Genomic DNA, 17827 nt, shown 5'->3' on the forward strand with positions numbered 1-17827 from the left:
CAGGAGAAGAAAAGACCTCCTCACTGACCTCTTCCAATCCCCCACAAGATGTTTGTTCAATGTATTTGTTTTGGGGGATGGAGGGGAAATATGAGGCAAATGGGCCATGAGTAATGCAGGGGAAAGTTCAGAAAGGTGAGTTTGCTGGCCTCAGGCAACTCCATAACTTTAACAGTGGAGTGGCTATGGGCCCTTTCCTCCTCTTCACAGTTAGCACCAGGCCTCAAGTTCCCCAGACAAGTTGGTCCAGAGTATAGCAGTTGGCACAATCTGATAGGTCTTGTGTGTGCATCATTGCCATGTAAACTCTGCTCAGAATCTGGCTTATGGTCATCAAAAGTTTGCATAGCTTGCAGGGGTCTTGAATTATCTGCACAGTCACTTTCACTTAACAGTTTTATGTATACATTTCAGGCAAATCTTCCTCCACACACAATATACAAATACCCAGCCAATGAGACACAAATAGTAAAACCTTCAGAAAGACAAAGTGTATTGACATTGCAATACATATTGCTATGAAAAAAATTCATGACTATAATGCAGCAATTGTCCAGAACCAATCTGAACATCATCATCTTGTTAGCACTAACATAATTCAATTCCATAATTCTCCCAGCTCATAAATGTGTACATATTTATTTTTGTCATGAAATACAGTAATGATTTTTATATATCTTTTATGGCAGAAACTGTCCAAGAGACAAGGCAAAACATGGGAAAAGTCACTTCTGCCCTATGCTTTATCCCTAAAACCCTAACGTGGGTTTAGAATTAAAATCAAAGCTCCCTAACTATATTGCAAAATATTTGAAGCTGTTATTAGTGTCTGGTTTATGTGTGCCAGAGACCAGATTATTCAGACAGGTTTCCCAAGCAATATGTTAGTAAACAGGATTTTGTTGGGTAATTATATTAAATATGTCCATGTAAGCTCAGAATTAATTACAAATGGTATTTTACTGTACTTGATAAAAGCACTAAGCAGCAAGAACTAATGATGGCAAAAAGGTCTCCTCAGATTCAATAAAGGTTTCCATGTGAAAATCTGTCAACAAGAAAAAGTCACTGCTTATAATTAAAAACAGGCTTTAGTGCAGTAATATGTTTACATGTTCATTTCCAGAAGGGAAAAAAATGCAATTAAATTACCCTCCTTAAATTCTGTGGTTCACTAACATATGCTCTGTTCTGGGCACAATATTGATGAAAATGCCTTCAAATTTGGAAAACAAAAATGAAAGCTAGGCTCATGAAAGGAAGAGTAAAGAAGTTTGCATTCTAACCCAAAGCATTAAGAATTTAAGTAACCACTGTGAACAAATATGCAGGGCTTTTGCTGAGGGTATGTCGTACGCTGAAGGACAGATCTACACTTGTTGGTACTTGTACAGGGTTTCACTAATGGACTGATAATAGAAAAGGGGGAGGAGGAGGTTATAGTAATACTTCACAGTAGTTGTGAATGTGACTGTAAGTGATTAATTACTGCTCTCTTCCCAGCTCTCACTTTAGCTTACTAAACAACCCTCAGTCTGACTCCACAACGGCATTATAGTTGTAGCGCAATTATCTATTTTCACAGGAAACTTTAAAATGACCTATCAAAATCGGGTTGGGTGCCAATATAATTTGGGCACTAAGCTCTTTGTACTTTAGTGGGCTCTGTGATCTCTCTATGTTAACAGCTTATGGTTGGTTTTAAACACGAGTAATAAGCTTTGTAAAGAACACATTTATTTTCATTACATTGTCATTTATAATTTTTACTTTCCTCTTAGCAAACATGCATCAAGCATTTCTACAAAATATTTCTCAATGTACTTTTGGAAGCAGCTTAAGCAGGGCTATACATTAATTGCTTTAATAATGATTAACTACAATTTAAGCCCATTCTAACACAAACACTGCATCTTGAAAAGTTTAAATGCTTTCAAACTATTGCAAACAGACATATTTCATATATACCAGGAAACTACCTTTTTTGCTTGAAATTCAATTCAGTACTCCTTGTACAAGAAAAATCTCCCATTGACTTCAATGGAGGATTTTCTTGAACTAGAGCACAGTATGTTTAATGAGCAAAAAACAAACTAATATGCACCTTTGTGGCACTCGTGCTGATTTCAGAAGCATAATTTCCCAAACTTTTCCAAACAATATTGATTTAACTTTAATTCTCAAACCTGTCACTTTTGGCTTTTCTTATTACCATTGTATGCTGCTAATTAATGTAGCCAGGTGGTTACTTTAGTTTGATTACAACTCCTTCCCCACTTTAATATGAGCTCTGCATCTTATTACTATCAGAAGACATTTACTTCCCCTAATGTACATAGTTTTAGAAAAATTACAGAAGTGCTATTGCTGCATTACATGAAAAATTCTAATGTACATTTAGCTGACATAGCATCAGCTGCTGTTTAAACTGGGCTTAGCTAATGGACTTTTAATGTCAGTGGGGTTATGTGCAGTTACTGGCTATTAGCAGGAATGGACCCTTTCTATAAAAATCACTTTTCCTCAAGTGTGTTGTTTGAACATTCCTTTCTCTGATTTAGTGACTGTCACCGAATGCAAAACAAACCCAAGGACGCTGGAATCTGCTGTTATCTTTAAAACCAATTTATTAACCTTAGCCCAGCCTCAGCCAGCAAAATACATTTTCTACGTTTGCACTGCTGGTGGTGAAACTTTTGTCTTTGAAAACCAAATCCTACTTGCCTTACTTAAGCAACTAAGTTCCATGGAAGTCTGTGAGGCTAGGTGGATGAGTAAAGAGAACAGGATTTGTTCCAAATATTGTATCAAATGCTTTTCTAAGTGAGAACTCATTTTAATGAAAAGCACATATTCATAGACAAAGCTCATCAGCAATATGTAGCAAATGACTAGTCCATGCAGTGTCACTCAGTCATTTTAATTCAGTTTTCATCCTGTGATTTCTTATAAATGCAAATGTAAGACTTCCCCTTGGAGACTACAAGCCACAGAAATATTTATGAAGAAAGTCAATAAATTAACATTGCTTTTTGCAGTTGAAAGGTTTCATCCAATAGATATGTTCAATACACAAAATAAATGTAAGAGAAAATAAGATCTATGGGGAAATATTGCAGGGCAGAGAATGGACAGATACTAGCAAAGCAAAACAGTTATTGTCTTCTACAGTGCACATGCAAAGTGTTTGTCATACTGCATGATAGTGAATGGTTTTATAGAGGATAATAGCCCTCTATTGATATCAGCTACTGGGAGTATTCTTTTAGCTCAAATTGTAGAGGCCTGTGCTTTTAATGCTGAAGGTCTAGGGTTCAAAGACTGCTGATTGCTCAGGCAGGAAGTCATTACACCAGTTATACGTAATGTATGTTTATGTGGATATGTACGTATAGTCGACCAGTTTCTGCTGTCTAATATTAGGTTAGGGTGAGCAGATAGCAAGTGTGAAAAATCAGGACAGAGGGTGAGGGGTAATAGGCACTTGTATAAGAAAAAGCCTCAAATATCTGGACTGTACCTATAAAATCAGGACATCTGGTCACCCTAATTAGGGTGCCAATCTGGTGTAATTCCATAGACATGAAAGGAGATGCTGAGTCACTGGCAGCGAAATTTAGCCAATAGTTTTTAATGTAAAACAATTAAATTAATCTTTTAGCAGCTAAAGACCACTTCACTATGAACCAGAGGCAGAGAGAGAGACATGAAATCATTCAACTTATTGGGTGAAATACTACCCAGTACAGAGGGCCAGCCCAAGTCCTATATACCACTTCAGCCTCCCTTTTGCCCTATTTTGAAGATTTAAGTGCTGCATATGCTTTGCGTTGATCCTCTGCACGAGGGTGAATTGTACTAATTAAGAAAACAAAAATATATGCAACAAGTATCTTATAGTAAATACGATTATATCCATAAAGGTTACAATATGAGCAGGGGTGTTTAGGACTCAGTGAAAGGTTTGTCTTTCAAAGCCTTTCACCAGCTTTGAGATGTCTTGTTCTATATGTCATAGACTCAAGCTGTAAGAGCAAGTGTCTCTCTGAGTCTCCATTTTTTCCCCTGGGGGATCCCACTCCACTGAGGGCAGGATGCTCTGTGAAACCTTGTTCAAGCCCAGAAAAAGGGAACAAAATACAGAGCTGCAAAGCCCCAGGTGGCTCGAGAGCCACAGGGTTAAGAGGTACTGTTGCAAGCTCTTGTAACAAGTAAGCCTCCACATTCATCTAATGTATTTATCAATGCATGTTAAGACAACAGAGCCACAACATGGACAAAATCCTGCAGTCCTACTACAATGACGCATAGCACCATTTACTTCAATGGCTCTTTTGCTTGAGTAGCAATCAAGGATATGAGCAACTCATTGCATAATACAGGGTTTTTTTTTACCTCCCTGTGTACAAACTAAATATCATGACCCAGATTCCAATATACAGTATCATTATTGCATAGATAATGCCAGATCATCAGCTGATGTAAATTGGCATTGAAGTCAATGAAGCTACACCAGTTTTCACCAGATGAAGATCTGGCATAATACCCCCAAGGAAAAAGTACCAAAGCCTTCTTTGCTGAACACTGGCTGTCACAGGGTAGGGAAAGTAACTTAACTGCAGGGGCGGCTCCAGGCCCCAGCACGCCAAGCGCGTGCTTGGGGTGGCATGCCACGGGGGGCGCTCTGCCAGTCACCGGGAGGGCGGCAGGCAGGGCTCCGGTGGACCTCCCGCAGGCGTGCCTGCGGAGGGTCTGCTGGTCCCGTGCTCCACCGAAGCCGCGGGACCAGCGGACCCTCCGCAGGCATGCCTGTGGGAGGTCCACCGGAGCCACGGGACCGCCGTGCTTGGGGCGGCGAAATGTCTAGAGCCGCCCCTGCTTAACTGGCATCCCAACTGACCTTCAGCTCCTGGCTTACCTTTTAGCATTCTGATCACAGTGAATTTAATTAAGAAAACAGAGCAAATAGTATCCTAATTCCATTTCAGTTCAGTAGTGAGGAACACAAGGACATCTATGGAGCGCAATTTTAGTTGAACTAGAGGCTGAAGAAGTTACTGTAGCCTTCAGAAGCTGGTGAAGAGGCAGAAAGCAGCAGTCTGGAGCCATGTTTAGGACGACTACATGAAATAAGTTTGTCAGAAGAATGTTGGCTTGGGACAAACTAGTGCACAAATTTGTCCAAAAAGCTCAATGTGAGGGTCACTAGCTATCCAGACAGGTTCTGAGCCAACAGAATAAGGTATAGAGCCCATTGCATGAATGGAAGATCACATTCTTCTCCATTTAACACATCCCCATCACATATGTGGGCAGTGAGCTAGGTCTGAACTGAAGTGATGGAGGTTTATAGAGCAACACGAAGACACAGTTTCTAAGCTAACAGAAGGGTTCCTTCTTCCAGCTATAATGAAATACTAGTATCAAAGGGGACTGGGAGAGTTTTATTGCCATTGTTCCCAAATCATGAGACACCAAGAATGGTACTGGCAACTCACCTGAGGGTCAGACCTCATTCCATGTCCATTTACATATATTTTAATTACTCTACACACCCACGATATTTACATGGACCTGAAGCTTCTTTAACAGATTAATAGAAATAGCTTGTTTAACTGGAATAAAAACAAGTAGTTAATCAATTTTGCCCTCACTTTGGAATACAAGAAAGAGGCACTGTGGGCTTCATAATAGCACTCATCTAAATACATGTGACCCTCAGAATTCACTTTGGACACCTTTGTGGCAATGTGATTTGCTTAAGTTGTGGCTACTTATTGCTATTCCTGGTAGCTCATTATTTGTAAAATTGCAGTAATAAGGCTGACACCGAAAATCACTATTAATGTTGTTAAGACAAGAGAGAAGAATGTGTCTGTACCAATTTAGAGCACAACTGGCAAAAGTGTAAGTTAAATTTACAAAGAAAAAGTAGGCTAATTCAGACTGAGACCGTGGGCATGATTAAATTCTCACTTACACTGGGGTAACCTAGGAGTAATTCCACTGTAGTAAGTGTAATTACACCAATATAAGAATAGTCTAACTGAGAACAGAATAAGGCCCATTTGCTATATTGGCATTTCTGTGCCTAATTATTTGGTCCTCAGATTTTGTATGACTGAACTGCAGTTAACCTCGTTCAGTGGTACCACATTATTTTCTTGCAAACTGTAAACTTTCCAACAGAAACATATATGTTGGGACTGGGCAAAGATAAACCATGCATTTTAAAACTAATAAATAAATGAAACACTTCATAAGAGTGCAATTAATCATCTACCCACAATCATTTCAGCAAATTTACTGTAGAGCTATTGTTCTCTAAGAATCTTTGTACTAAGTATGTTCCCAGAGTGTCCACTATTCATTTCCGTACATGAAATGTACCAGATGCAAGCAAAGAAACATCTTTGGGACTATTGGTTTTAACAAGTTTCCAAACTAGCTTGAGATAGAGTCAATTTCCTTTGAAGGATCTCAGAATGGTTAGTTGCATGTTCCCTGATATATATAACTGATGGAATTCAAGATTTCTCTAACAATTACATCCAGCAGCCAGGGGATCAACAAAAACCCAAGCTTTCCTTTTCTCAAAGGATACACAGTTAATCCACATAGCTTAACATTTCAACCTTTCAGTCAGTATGCGACTAAGCAATAAAGCTACTTTGCTTCATGAAAATGGCTGAAAGGAGATTGGTAGATACCAGATAATAAGCAAATGCTCAGCTGTTGCCAGGTCAGTTGAACCTTAGCAAGCATCTCAGCACTAGACTTGGTTGTTACCTCAGCAAGAGAAAAAGATGCTGATTTAATTGCCTAGGCAACCTCAATGCTTATGACTTGTACAGGCCCTTATGAGTGTAAAGTGATTGATTAAAATGCAGAAAACAGTCAGATAAAATGTTAGTGCACTGAAAATAAAGATGAAGGGCATGATTCTAATTTCACTTACACTAGTGTTTCCATCAAAGTAACTCTATTGGACTAGATTCTGTTCTGTGCAAATTCTGAGTAACTCCATTGACTTCAGTGGAGTTACACTGATGTACGTGAAATAAGAATCAGGCACAGTTTTTAGGCAGTCATATTAATTAGTAAGTACCCATTTCTGAGTTATGAAATCTTGTTTTGTCCTTAGGCTTTAATACTTACATTTTTTTCTAGATATCACCAGTGCATACAAATAAGCCATAAATGAGCAAGGATAATTTCAAATTTCATGAAGTAATCTACTATCCATCAAGGTAGCATTCCTTTTGTGCAATCTGTTTTACAAATTGTCAGACAATTTGTGTGGAGCAATGAGCACAATCTTCAGCATCTGAGAATCCTGAGTTCTAATCTTGGCTCTGCTACAAAATCATTGTGTGGCTTTGGGCAAATCCTCTTACATCTCTCCCTCCGTGTTTCCATCTGCAAGAATGGGAACAATTATAGCCACAGCAGGAGATTCTGAGGATTAAACAGTTAATGTACACTAGGTGAGTTCCCATTCCATGCTACAGCCACGCAACAGTGGGTAAAGCGTCCCTAAAAAGGAATTAAAGGTTCCTCCAGTGTGGGATTTGTGCAACTGATGTAGAGCAGACAGCCGTCTGTGCACCACCCATTTCTGTCATGGCTGTGTAGGGGACATGCCGGGCAGGAGCAAACATGGCCAGAACACTGTTGTGTTCCAGTGTTCCCTGCTGCTGTAATGGTCCACAGGCGGCTATTACAAACTGGTGCAGGTTAGGGTAGCCAGGAGACGGCTCTAACTTGCACCAGAAGTCAAACTTCCCGCTATGAGTACCTCTACAGAAAGAGTTGCCTAGGGAGGGTGGGCTTCAGAGCCCAAGCTGCAGCTCAGGTTGCAATGCCTAAATAGCTATTGTTAGCACCACAACGCAAGCTGAGTCTCTGTTGATCCAGACTCTGAGACTCACTGTCGTGGGCTGTGTAGACGTACCCTACTCTGGGGCTTGGCAGAGTGCAAAGGTGGCTTTAAAGCCAACTTTACCTCCCCTTCTTTGTGTGCACCAAGTGGAGGTCTGGCACCATTGACTGTTACTAAGTCATAGTGCCTGATTCTAGTTACACGAATGTAAAAACAATGTAATGGAGAGGAGAATCAGGCCCAGGAAGTGCTATAGACATACAAAGTATTATTGTCATTAACCAGTTTTGTAAATCAGATCTAACTTTGTGTTTTATTTTTAGTAGACCTGGTTGGGAAATGTTTTGGTTTTTGCCATGAAAAAATTTAATGTAAATTAAAAATTATTATTGTCAAAAATGTTTCCACAGATTTTTTTTTGTTTGGTTTTCATTGGAATACTGAAATAGTCTCAGTTTTTAGCAACTTTAAACCAAAAAGCCTTGGCCAATTCGGCAAACATTTTTGGTTTTACTGAAAATTTTCATCAGACTGACTGAAATTTTTCAGGTTTTGGTTAGAGTTTTTGGTTCTTCAATCAGAACAACAATAACCAAAAAAGTCAGAAAGGACATTTCCCAGGGAAATGCCCCCAATTGGTAAAAAACATTTGAATTAAAAATTTCAGTCAGCTCTGATTTTTAGATAATGGTGTGACCACATAGACGGAGCTCCTTCAATGCCGGTGTATAATGAGTTACAAGGGTTGCCCACATTTTCTGCTTATAAAATGGGTTATTTGGGGTGGGGCTATCCAAGCTTCAGAAGCAATGACTACCTGAGGAGAAGGTTCTGTGCTTTCCCTTCATAGCTTGCTGAAAGCTGGAAAGGCCTTTGGTGGTTGTTACCAAGTGTTCTGAGTTGCTTTGCTCTTGTTTCTCAATCTTTTTTGTATCAACAGAGCCAGCCCTGAGGAAAGGGACATGAACTGAGCTAGAGTTTGGGGCTTTATTTTATTTCCCTCGAATAGCATATCTGCCTGTCAGCTTACAATCAGCCACGTTACATTACTTAAATCTCATTGCCTGTGTATTCCTGTATGATGACAAGATTAAAAAAAAAAGCATGTTTAATTAAGAAAGGGTGAAGTCCTATTAAACCTTCAGGATTTCACCCACTGCTTATAAATATTGCAAATGGAACCCCAGTTAAATTTGACATAGGGAAATATGATATTTACGATACCAGTAGATCACCGAACAAACAGTGTTATTATTGGTTTGACACATTCCAGCATACATTTCTTTTCATTTTCAATATATTTTTATTTTTAAAAACTTTCAAAAAACTGATTTAAAATTATGCAAATTAAGCCATTGTTTGGATGAAGTGTGCATCGCAAGGGCTTAATGTCATTTCCTTAAGATTGCCTGTTGGATAGACAATATTATGATGGAATGCTCAAAAGATGTCTGATCTTGAGACTGGACTCTGCGGAGCACATGCACTAAATCACAACATCACTGTTCTTCTCCAGTCCTTGAAAGCTGTTGGCAGTGAACTATGCCTTCGTATAACACTATTCTGTGGCTGTGTTGGTGGTGGTTGTAGTAGACTGGAAAAATCCTGCCTGTCTCTTTTATTCCTTGCATTTGATCCCTGACTTACGCTTTAAAAGCTTATACTATTTCATCACTGCAAGTAGACTCTGAAGGCAAAAATGGCTAATGAAAATGACAGGCAAGGTAATTACTGTTTTATCAGTACTGACACCAAGATTGCTGCCTGCTAAACTTGAACACCTCCACTGGGTGGCTAATAATGTGTACACTTGACAAACTAAAATATTTCTCTCTCAATTCCAAAAATAAAAATAAAAAACTAAAAAATAAATATACCCCCTGTTCTTTACTGACAGTCATACACTTACATGGAAATATATTACACCCTAACAAAAGAGCACTCAGGCTTTAATTAACCTTTATTTTAGAACAGAATGTGCTCAAATGTCATGAATAGAAAACATTTTTTTAATTAAAAAAGCTATCTATGATTTTGAACAATTGATTCCTTACATTCGGTTAAATCCTCCTGGTCTGACACCAGCCTCCCAATGAACTTTCTGAGTAAAGCAAGCAGGATTCAGCCCGTTGAAAAGAAACAACTCACTTTTTACAGTAATTAAAAAATCTTTTCCTGGCAGGCCACAAAAGCAATGTTTGTACCATTTTCCAAAAGGATAATTGGACCTGATTCTTCAAAAATTTCATTAGGTTCATTTGAATTCCGGAAAGATAACAAAATGAATTAAACTTCAGGAAACAAACATGTTATACATTATAAAATGGGCCAGTGTTAATTAGATGACTGTGTTGCTATGGTGAATGAAATTTCTCCATTTAGGTTCATTTTTCAAACCAAAGATTTGTCCAGAAGTTCACACATGCACAAATGGTCTTATCGTGTATGGTAAGAAAGCCTCCTCCAATGTTCTAAGCTCTCTGAACTCCTCCTGACTTCAGAGGGAATTGGGGGTTTTCTGCACCTCGTACGATTGAGCCAAAAGAGCCTGCTGCTCACAACATCAGTCTTTTACTAATGTACAAGTGTTGGCATAGTCACGTGAAAATGCCTTTTAAATATAAATATAATACACATTTCCTTCTTTTTTGGTCTGCAGGCCAGCTATGGAACTGATTTGCCTACATTTTCAAACATAACTTTACTCCTACTTTCAAGAATACTGTCTTTGAAAATTAAATTAAGAAAATCATTTTAATATGTTGAATGCTGTTTTCTTTTAGAGATTTCATGTCACATACTAAGTTTTTTCCACAATATAGTGAAGAGACAAAGTTTTGAAACTGTGATTTTAAAAAGTCCACGTGATCAATGATTCACATACGACTAAACACAAGAGAAGTGTGACTGCTGATCATCAGGATGATTAAATGAACCTATGTATTTTGGTTATATAGGCAACCAAATTACAAGGAAGGATACAAGTACGATGGAAAGACATCAGAAATGGTGCTGTTCTCAGTGTTTATACTTTTCATAAGTTTTGTAATGTGGCGCTAGTGACTGAATACTTATAAACAAAAGGCCAGATTCTGCATCCCTTATTCCCAAATGAGAAGTGCCTGACTCCACAGCTGGCCCCATTGATTTTACTGTGATTTGACTAAATTGCCACTCACTCAGCAAGTAGCTTTAATGGGCTATTTTGATTTCAATGAGGCTACTTGCAGTACTAAAATCTGAATAAGGGATAGCAAAATCTGGCCCAAAATTATTAATGTCATTGAAACCTGCAAGGGCACATGACTTTAAAATAAATTAATTTTCACAGTGAAATACTACTCGGCACTTTCTTTACTCATACAAATACAGTTACATCCACACTATCAAATAAAAATGGTCCACTGATGCATCAAGATAATTAAGTCCCCCCCCCCCCCACACACATACTCCTTTTGCAACAAGATGCATTTAGGTATTTAATTAAAAAGTGCATCCCCAAAAGGTTAGTATATTCACATGTTATATTTCACTTTTTCCGCACCAAGCATTTTCAGACTGCTGCCGTTGCTAATAAAGGGTACTCTGAATTAGGACAAATATCTGTACATATGGCTCTTTTATGGTTTTCTTTTTAAATTATCACTTTAATTTAATTAGGTTTTAGGGGTTAAGATTAACAACATTTTCTCTCTCTCTCTCTTTTTGTATATTTTTGTTTGTTTAGGGTTTTTTTGGTTTTGTTTTGTTTTGTTAAGGAACAATTGAAACAAAACCTATCTAATATGCATCACCTTTGCCTTTCATTTTGCCCAGATCTCACACCATCATTACTAGCCCAAAAATCTGTCTGTAACATCCTCATCACTGTGGTATCTGAGTGCCTTACAAGAAATGATAGCAGCTGCAGTATAACTTCTGAAAAACTTTACTGTGAATTCAAAGGCAGAAATTGGTAAGTGGAAAGGCAGATTCCCATTATTCACACAGAACAGGCATATGGAAATAACAAATACTCTAACTGGAGATGAGCCTGAGTTGGTTAATTCAGATCTGGGTTGAGATTTGGACATCCTCTCTCTCAAAATTTGGGGTTGGTCATATTCTTGTCCTGGGCATTGTCCAAAATCTTACTCTGGTTTGGCCCACTATAGAGATGGGCCTCAATCTTGAATATCAGATCATGGTTTGTGTCTGGTTTGCTAAGCCTCTTGATCCTCAAAAGTTCAGGGGTATTTGGATTTGGGGGTTCTGGTGTATATTACCATTTAACTAAAACACTGTGGGCTTTTCATATGATTTCATGACAACTGAAGAAAAATATTTCTATGGCTCCAGATAAAATAAAGAAGTTAGTAAAGTAGAAAGTGTATGTCCTTCTGTTGCTGGTTAGTAGCTCTGTTGAATGGCATATATACTGACATTCTGAGACACAGAGATATCCATCTCTAGAGAGAGGGGAAAAATCCACCAATTACTCAATTAGTGGATTTATTTTCCAGGAGGCATTGGAAAGAGGAGGAGAGAGAGGGCTCCAAAAATGCCCAAGGCATCCTTACCCTACTTCAAAAGATGAAGGGAGTGGAGGGGGGAGGACAAAAGTACTTGATAGTTATGAAGAAATAGTATTAGAACCAAGTAAAATTAAAACAATGCCTTCTTTCCTTCAGTCAAAAGACAAACAGTGCTACATACTAAAGAAGGGGGGAAATGGGGGCAGAATTATTTTGGAAAATAGCATCAATCAGGTCTGGATTTTGCAAAACCAAAACCAGCAGTGATTTGGAGACAAGTCCTTCAAAGATCAGAAGACTATATGTGTGTCAGAGAAAAGGATTCCAGTCTGGCTATTTTCTATTGCTGGTCACACAAACAGTTCAAAGCAATATAGATGCAAAGTGTGAGTATTCATGGGTGGAGGGGAATGGCCAAATTAGAGAAGGACTTTGGATTGCAGGTTGAGTAAAAATCAACCGACAATATTTTTTGTAAAGAATTAAATAAGGTGGAGGGAAATCTTACCCAACCCTGTATGGAAAGAAAACGTCATAACAAGGCTGCAGTTAAATTGTAGCACCCTTTGTCACACAGCACCATTAAAAAATGGAATTTTACATATATAGAGATCACCAAAGCAATATACCGGATCTCAAGATCCCCAAACTCTGGGAAAGATCGCAAATCCAGATCTGCATCCAAATTTTATGTCTGGTTCTAACAAACAAGAAATGGAAAGAGAAATCTGAAAAACCCCAAACTAATGTATCCTAGCCACATTCTCTGGATTCTTTCACTCTGGCAAATAATAAATTTTCTATTACAAACAACAGAAAGAGTTGCCAGTGATCTCTCCCCTTCCTCTCACTGCATGATCACAGCTATATTATGTGTCAGGTACCATATTTACTAGTCTCTTTGTAGTTTACATTGATACCTTCCTCCGGTCTAGTGTGGACTGATCCTCCCCTTCCCTACTCTGGTGTGTGCGAGGAATCAGGTCCAATGTGCTTTCGGTTTGTTACGCATAGTTTTGTTACAAAGAGTAAATGTAAGAAGTAGCAAAAACGGAACGAGGTTTAGTAATATGTTAGTGACAAACTGAAATTGCAAGGAGCTCTCTATGTCTCTGAGAAGTGAGGTTAGAGAGATCTGAACTCTTGGGTTTCTCTTCCACCCCCTCATCCCATCTGTCATGTGAATTACAGTTCTCCTGACTGTTTAATAGTTGAATACCTTTCTACCCATTGTCCAATTTCTTCCAAGAGGATCCTTTCTCCTCATGACCCCTATCTACAACTATATTCATTGTTACATACTCTCTAATATAAAGGTTTACATACACACAGTACCATTAACACCTCTATGTAACTTGCCCTGGCTCAGACTTGAACCAGTGATACAAAATGATGGGACAAACAAACACAGAAGAAATGCAACATGATGCTCCAAAAATTTTATTTCATTCACATTTTCTGTAACCTCTTTTTCATGATCAAGTTTCTGATGTACCTTACTTATGCTGGCTAAGACCAGGTCTCAGTAAAATGAGGTAAATCTGAGAATAGAATAAGAGATCCCTTGCATTGACAGGAAATTGATCAGAATAGCCACACAGAGAAACATAATATACAACACATATATCTTCACTCAGTCCTAAACAAGAGAGCTCTTAGATCTGTGACAGTCAGCCAGCAGCACCAGAGTCCTCTGAAACCCAGAACCATCAGCAGCACTTTGGTATAGTGCTGTCAAAAAGGTCATAAATGAGTGTGCTTTTAATCACAGGGTGATTATACTGGGGGAGATCTGCAGAGTCCTCTCAAGAACCTCCCCATTGAGATCATTTTAAAAAGAATTCCTTCATGTACAGTATGCCAACACTCCCTAATAAAATCTATGTCCCTAAAACATAATATTGCTTGGCTGTGACAAAAAAAATATCAACTTCTAATATTTCCTTTTCTACTTGGTAACCATGCAAACAGCTCTTTCAAATGCTTTAATGAACCTGATCTTCATTACGAACAGTACACTGCCACACAGACGCAACCAATGCCCACCATTTATTTACCACGTTGGCACACAAGCAACCCATTTCCATTCCTTCCATTACTGGAATGAGAGGGAGTTGGAGGGGAGGAAGGGACAAGCAAAGTTTTATGTGCAGTCAGAGTATGAGAGAGAAATAGTATTGTACAGACATTATCTGTAGTGCAATAGCCAGGACTAGTGACATATAGATTCAGTGCTCTTTGTGGTGTACTCAAGAAGTAGCTAAACATTCACTGTGAAGGGTTGGAAGTAATGATAGTTTTGAAAGGGGCATTTTACGGTTCCCTACAGGCTATAATAAAAACACAGTTGCAGATTTATTCACAGAAAACTGAACAAACAAAATAAAAAAGAATTACATTACACTCTACACATTTTAACTCCCTTCGGGCATATGATATTTTGGGCAGGGAAGAAAAGGATAAAAGGAGGATCTGCTTCTTCTCAGCACAGAGAGGAGAAAGGATCAATTCCCCTGTTTCCTCAGGCTATCGGAGATTTACAGAAATGGCTAAAGGAATATACAAAGAAACACTATCGATACTTCCAATTTGCCATTCATGATGCCAAGCCCATCCTCCCCACCTTTCCAGTATTAATCAGCTTATTTTCCTGTTTGATTGTCTCTATTGAACTTGCTTTGTTCATTGATTGATCTCTTTTCTTTATTTTGACGTGATAAGACCTAGGCCGAGTTCTGCTCTCAAATTTCCCGATCACCGCCCTTTTATCATGATGTGTCTTTATCTGGTGCCTTCATTCACTCATTCGTCCTAGTCAGGTTCAGAGGGTCTCTTTCCAGCACACCCAAGCACAGAGATGTTGGAGCAGCAAGCAGAAGCTTACGAACAAAACACCAACACACAGACATACACCTTTCTCCTGACTGTGCCTGGTTTTAACCTCCGCAAGTTCCCACTGAAGTTCTTTTCTCTGCTTAAGCTTTCGGTTCTGCAGTCCAAAGAAACTGATGCAAACAGCAGCACAGAGGGTATGCTGAGTTTCGGGGTGAAATGGAAGGGCAGGCGAAGGCGTAGGGCAGCAGAGCCTTCCTTACAGAGGTGGAGGGTTATTTTATTTGTTTAAGCGAACTTGTCAGGTCGATGACCCAGGAAATGACTACGATTAAACCAATCACAATACCTGTTTACCCGAGCTCCCCATCAGGGACACTAGCTGCGGCAATACACACATCACACACCGGTCGCTCAAGGGGAAGGCACAAGAAGTAAGGGACCGTAGCAAGGAGGTGCGAGTGCCCAAGTTGGTATGGGAAGTGCAGACCAGCTCCGGGATGCCTTCCCCAGGTGTCTGCCCCGGGAGTCAGCGGCCACTGCTACCCGGCCCACCGCTCCCTTTTGCCACTGATGACAGCCTACCAGCCAGAACTGCGGAGCCCAGATGTGCTCTTATTGGAGACTCATCTTGGGTCAGTCTCCTTCTCCATCTTCCCAAGATCCGGCAAAGCCATTTCAGCAAGGGAAGGGAGAGAGAGGGATGCGATCAGACCAGGACCTCCCGAGCTCCAGCAGGACTTCACCAATTTCGGCACCACCAATATACACTCACACGTAAGCTGCAGGGCTCCACTACGTGTGGATCCCAGCCTCCCCTTCTCTCTGCTCCCGGAGTGGGAGAATCCGAGAGTCCATACAGCCAATTCCTCCGACCCCCTTGCTGTTCAAGTTACTCTGCAGCATGGGCAGGGAGGATGCATGTGTGCAGAGGAATGTATTACACACAACACACAGAGGAATCATCATAAATATGCACTATGTGCCTAAATACACACATGCAGAGAACACGCATATTAGAACAGTGTCAGCTCCTTATGCCCCCCACCCCCGTCAGTCCCCCGGAGAAAGCTCCCCTGGTCATTTCAGTTAGTTGGAAGCACTGCGAGAAAGAGAGAGAATTTTCGTCTTCTCTGTCCCTTTCTGTATAGATCTGCAAATCTCTAGATAGATAGAGAGAGAGATAGCCGGGCTAGCTGGGGAAGTGGGAATCCAGGTGCACAGTCACTACTGTTGGAGGAGTTGAGGGAGGAGAGGCTGGGTGGGTGGCTAGCTGAGCCCCTCCCGAGTGGCTTACCTTGCGCTGCGGAGCCCGTGCTGCTGGCACTCAGGATAGCCAGGGCAGGTAACACGAACGTTTGCAGTAAGTATCCCAGTCCCAGTCCGCATCGGGCAGCCGTGCTTTCCAGACCTTTCCCCATGGCTGGGCAGAGAAGCAAGCAAAGGAAAAAACACACCACCGCCACCAGCAGCAGCAGCAGTCCTCGGGAAGAAGCAAGCCCCGCACTCCACTTTCTTTGGGCAAGGGAGGAGGAAGGGAAGAAGAGGGGGGCAGCTTTTCAAGAGCCCCTCCCTTCTTCAAGTGGCTGCTTCTCCTGCCACTCGTCCAGTCTGAGGAGCCCAAAGGCTGCCACCAACGTGCCCCGAGTCTGCGCTGCTTTCACAGCCCCCCTGGCTTTGCCACCGCACCCAGGCACAGGAGGAGAGGTGAGGAGAGGAGCCCTTTTCTCCCCCCCGGTCGGCTCAAGGTTGCGCGGAGGAGGTCAGGTGCCCAGGCTGCTGCTGCTGCTGCTGCTGCTAGGTGAAGAGGACTGGTCATTTCATAGTCCTGAGAACAAGTCTGCGGGAGCTGGGGCTTGCCGAGGAGGAAGAAGCGGCAGCAGCATCCTCCTAACTCCGGCTGGGGGCGCGTGGATTTGCATATGCGCCAGAGAGCGCGCGCAAAGTAGCGCCGGGAGAGCTGCGCGCACACCTAGCCCCGCGCCTGGGGGAGCCAGGGACAGAGCGCGCTCGCCCCTGTCTCCCTCCTTTGAATGTTAGCGAGGGGAGCGCAGCCCTGGCTAAGGCACATTGCTCCGTCCAATGGAGCTCAGCCTTCCCAGAGACACCGGCAAAACCCGCGCTGGATCCCCGGCCTGGACGCGGCCCGCTATTGCCCAGGCGGAGGGAGAAGGGCTCCTTTGCCAGCCCGCCTGCTGAAAACGGCAGAAACAGAGCCAGGAGACACCATTGAGGGGGAGAGGCTCCCTCACCCCAGGCCCCATCCATCCATCTGGGGAATGCAGCAAGGAGAACCCCTGCCAGGGACCGATCGGTCTGTCTGTCCCATGCACCCCCCCACCCTGCTGGCCAGGTACCATAAACATCGTGAAGTGAAACGTTGTTCTGCCTCCAGCCAGGGCACCCCCAGCCCTCAGCCTGAGACCCCACAGTCGGTCAGTAACCGGCCGCTTTATTACAGGAATTGTTCACGTGCACCGCAAAGTGCTGGGCTGCATCACCGGCGCAGCTGCTGTGTTTCCTTGCAGCAGAGGAACGTCCCGAGCGCCCGCGGCCCCGTGCTGGCCAGTCAAGAGCTACGGGGCTGTGCACCCTGACG

General features: G+C 41.4%; 1 protein-coding gene across 4 annotated transcripts in view; it reads right to left on the reverse strand.

Moving 5' to 3' along the window:
• The window catches only part of UNC5C (unc-5 netrin receptor C), a 357995-nt gene extending 341219 nt beyond the window's left edge, over nt 1–16776 (reverse strand). For 2 of the 4 annotated variants that reach the window (XM_045017247.1, XM_045017246.1), the window contains exon 1: nt 16526–16773. In XM_045017247.1, the coding sequence (XP_044873182.1) occupies nt 16526–16649 (124 nt within the window). In that variant the 5' untranslated portion in view covers nt 16650–16773. Of the gene's footprint in view, nt 1–16525 lie in introns of all 4 variants that reach the window. The other 2 variants (XM_045017250.1, XM_045017252.1) reach the window with 2 other exon arrangements.
• Between the last annotated feature and the right edge of the window lie 1051 nt (nt 16777–17827).

The sequence above is a fragment of the Mauremys mutica genome, chromosome 5 (genome assembly GCF_020497125.1).
Source record: "Mauremys mutica isolate MM-2020 ecotype Southern chromosome 5, ASM2049712v1, whole genome shotgun sequence".
Lineage (NCBI taxonomy): Eukaryota > Metazoa > Chordata > Testudines > Geoemydidae > Mauremys > Mauremys mutica.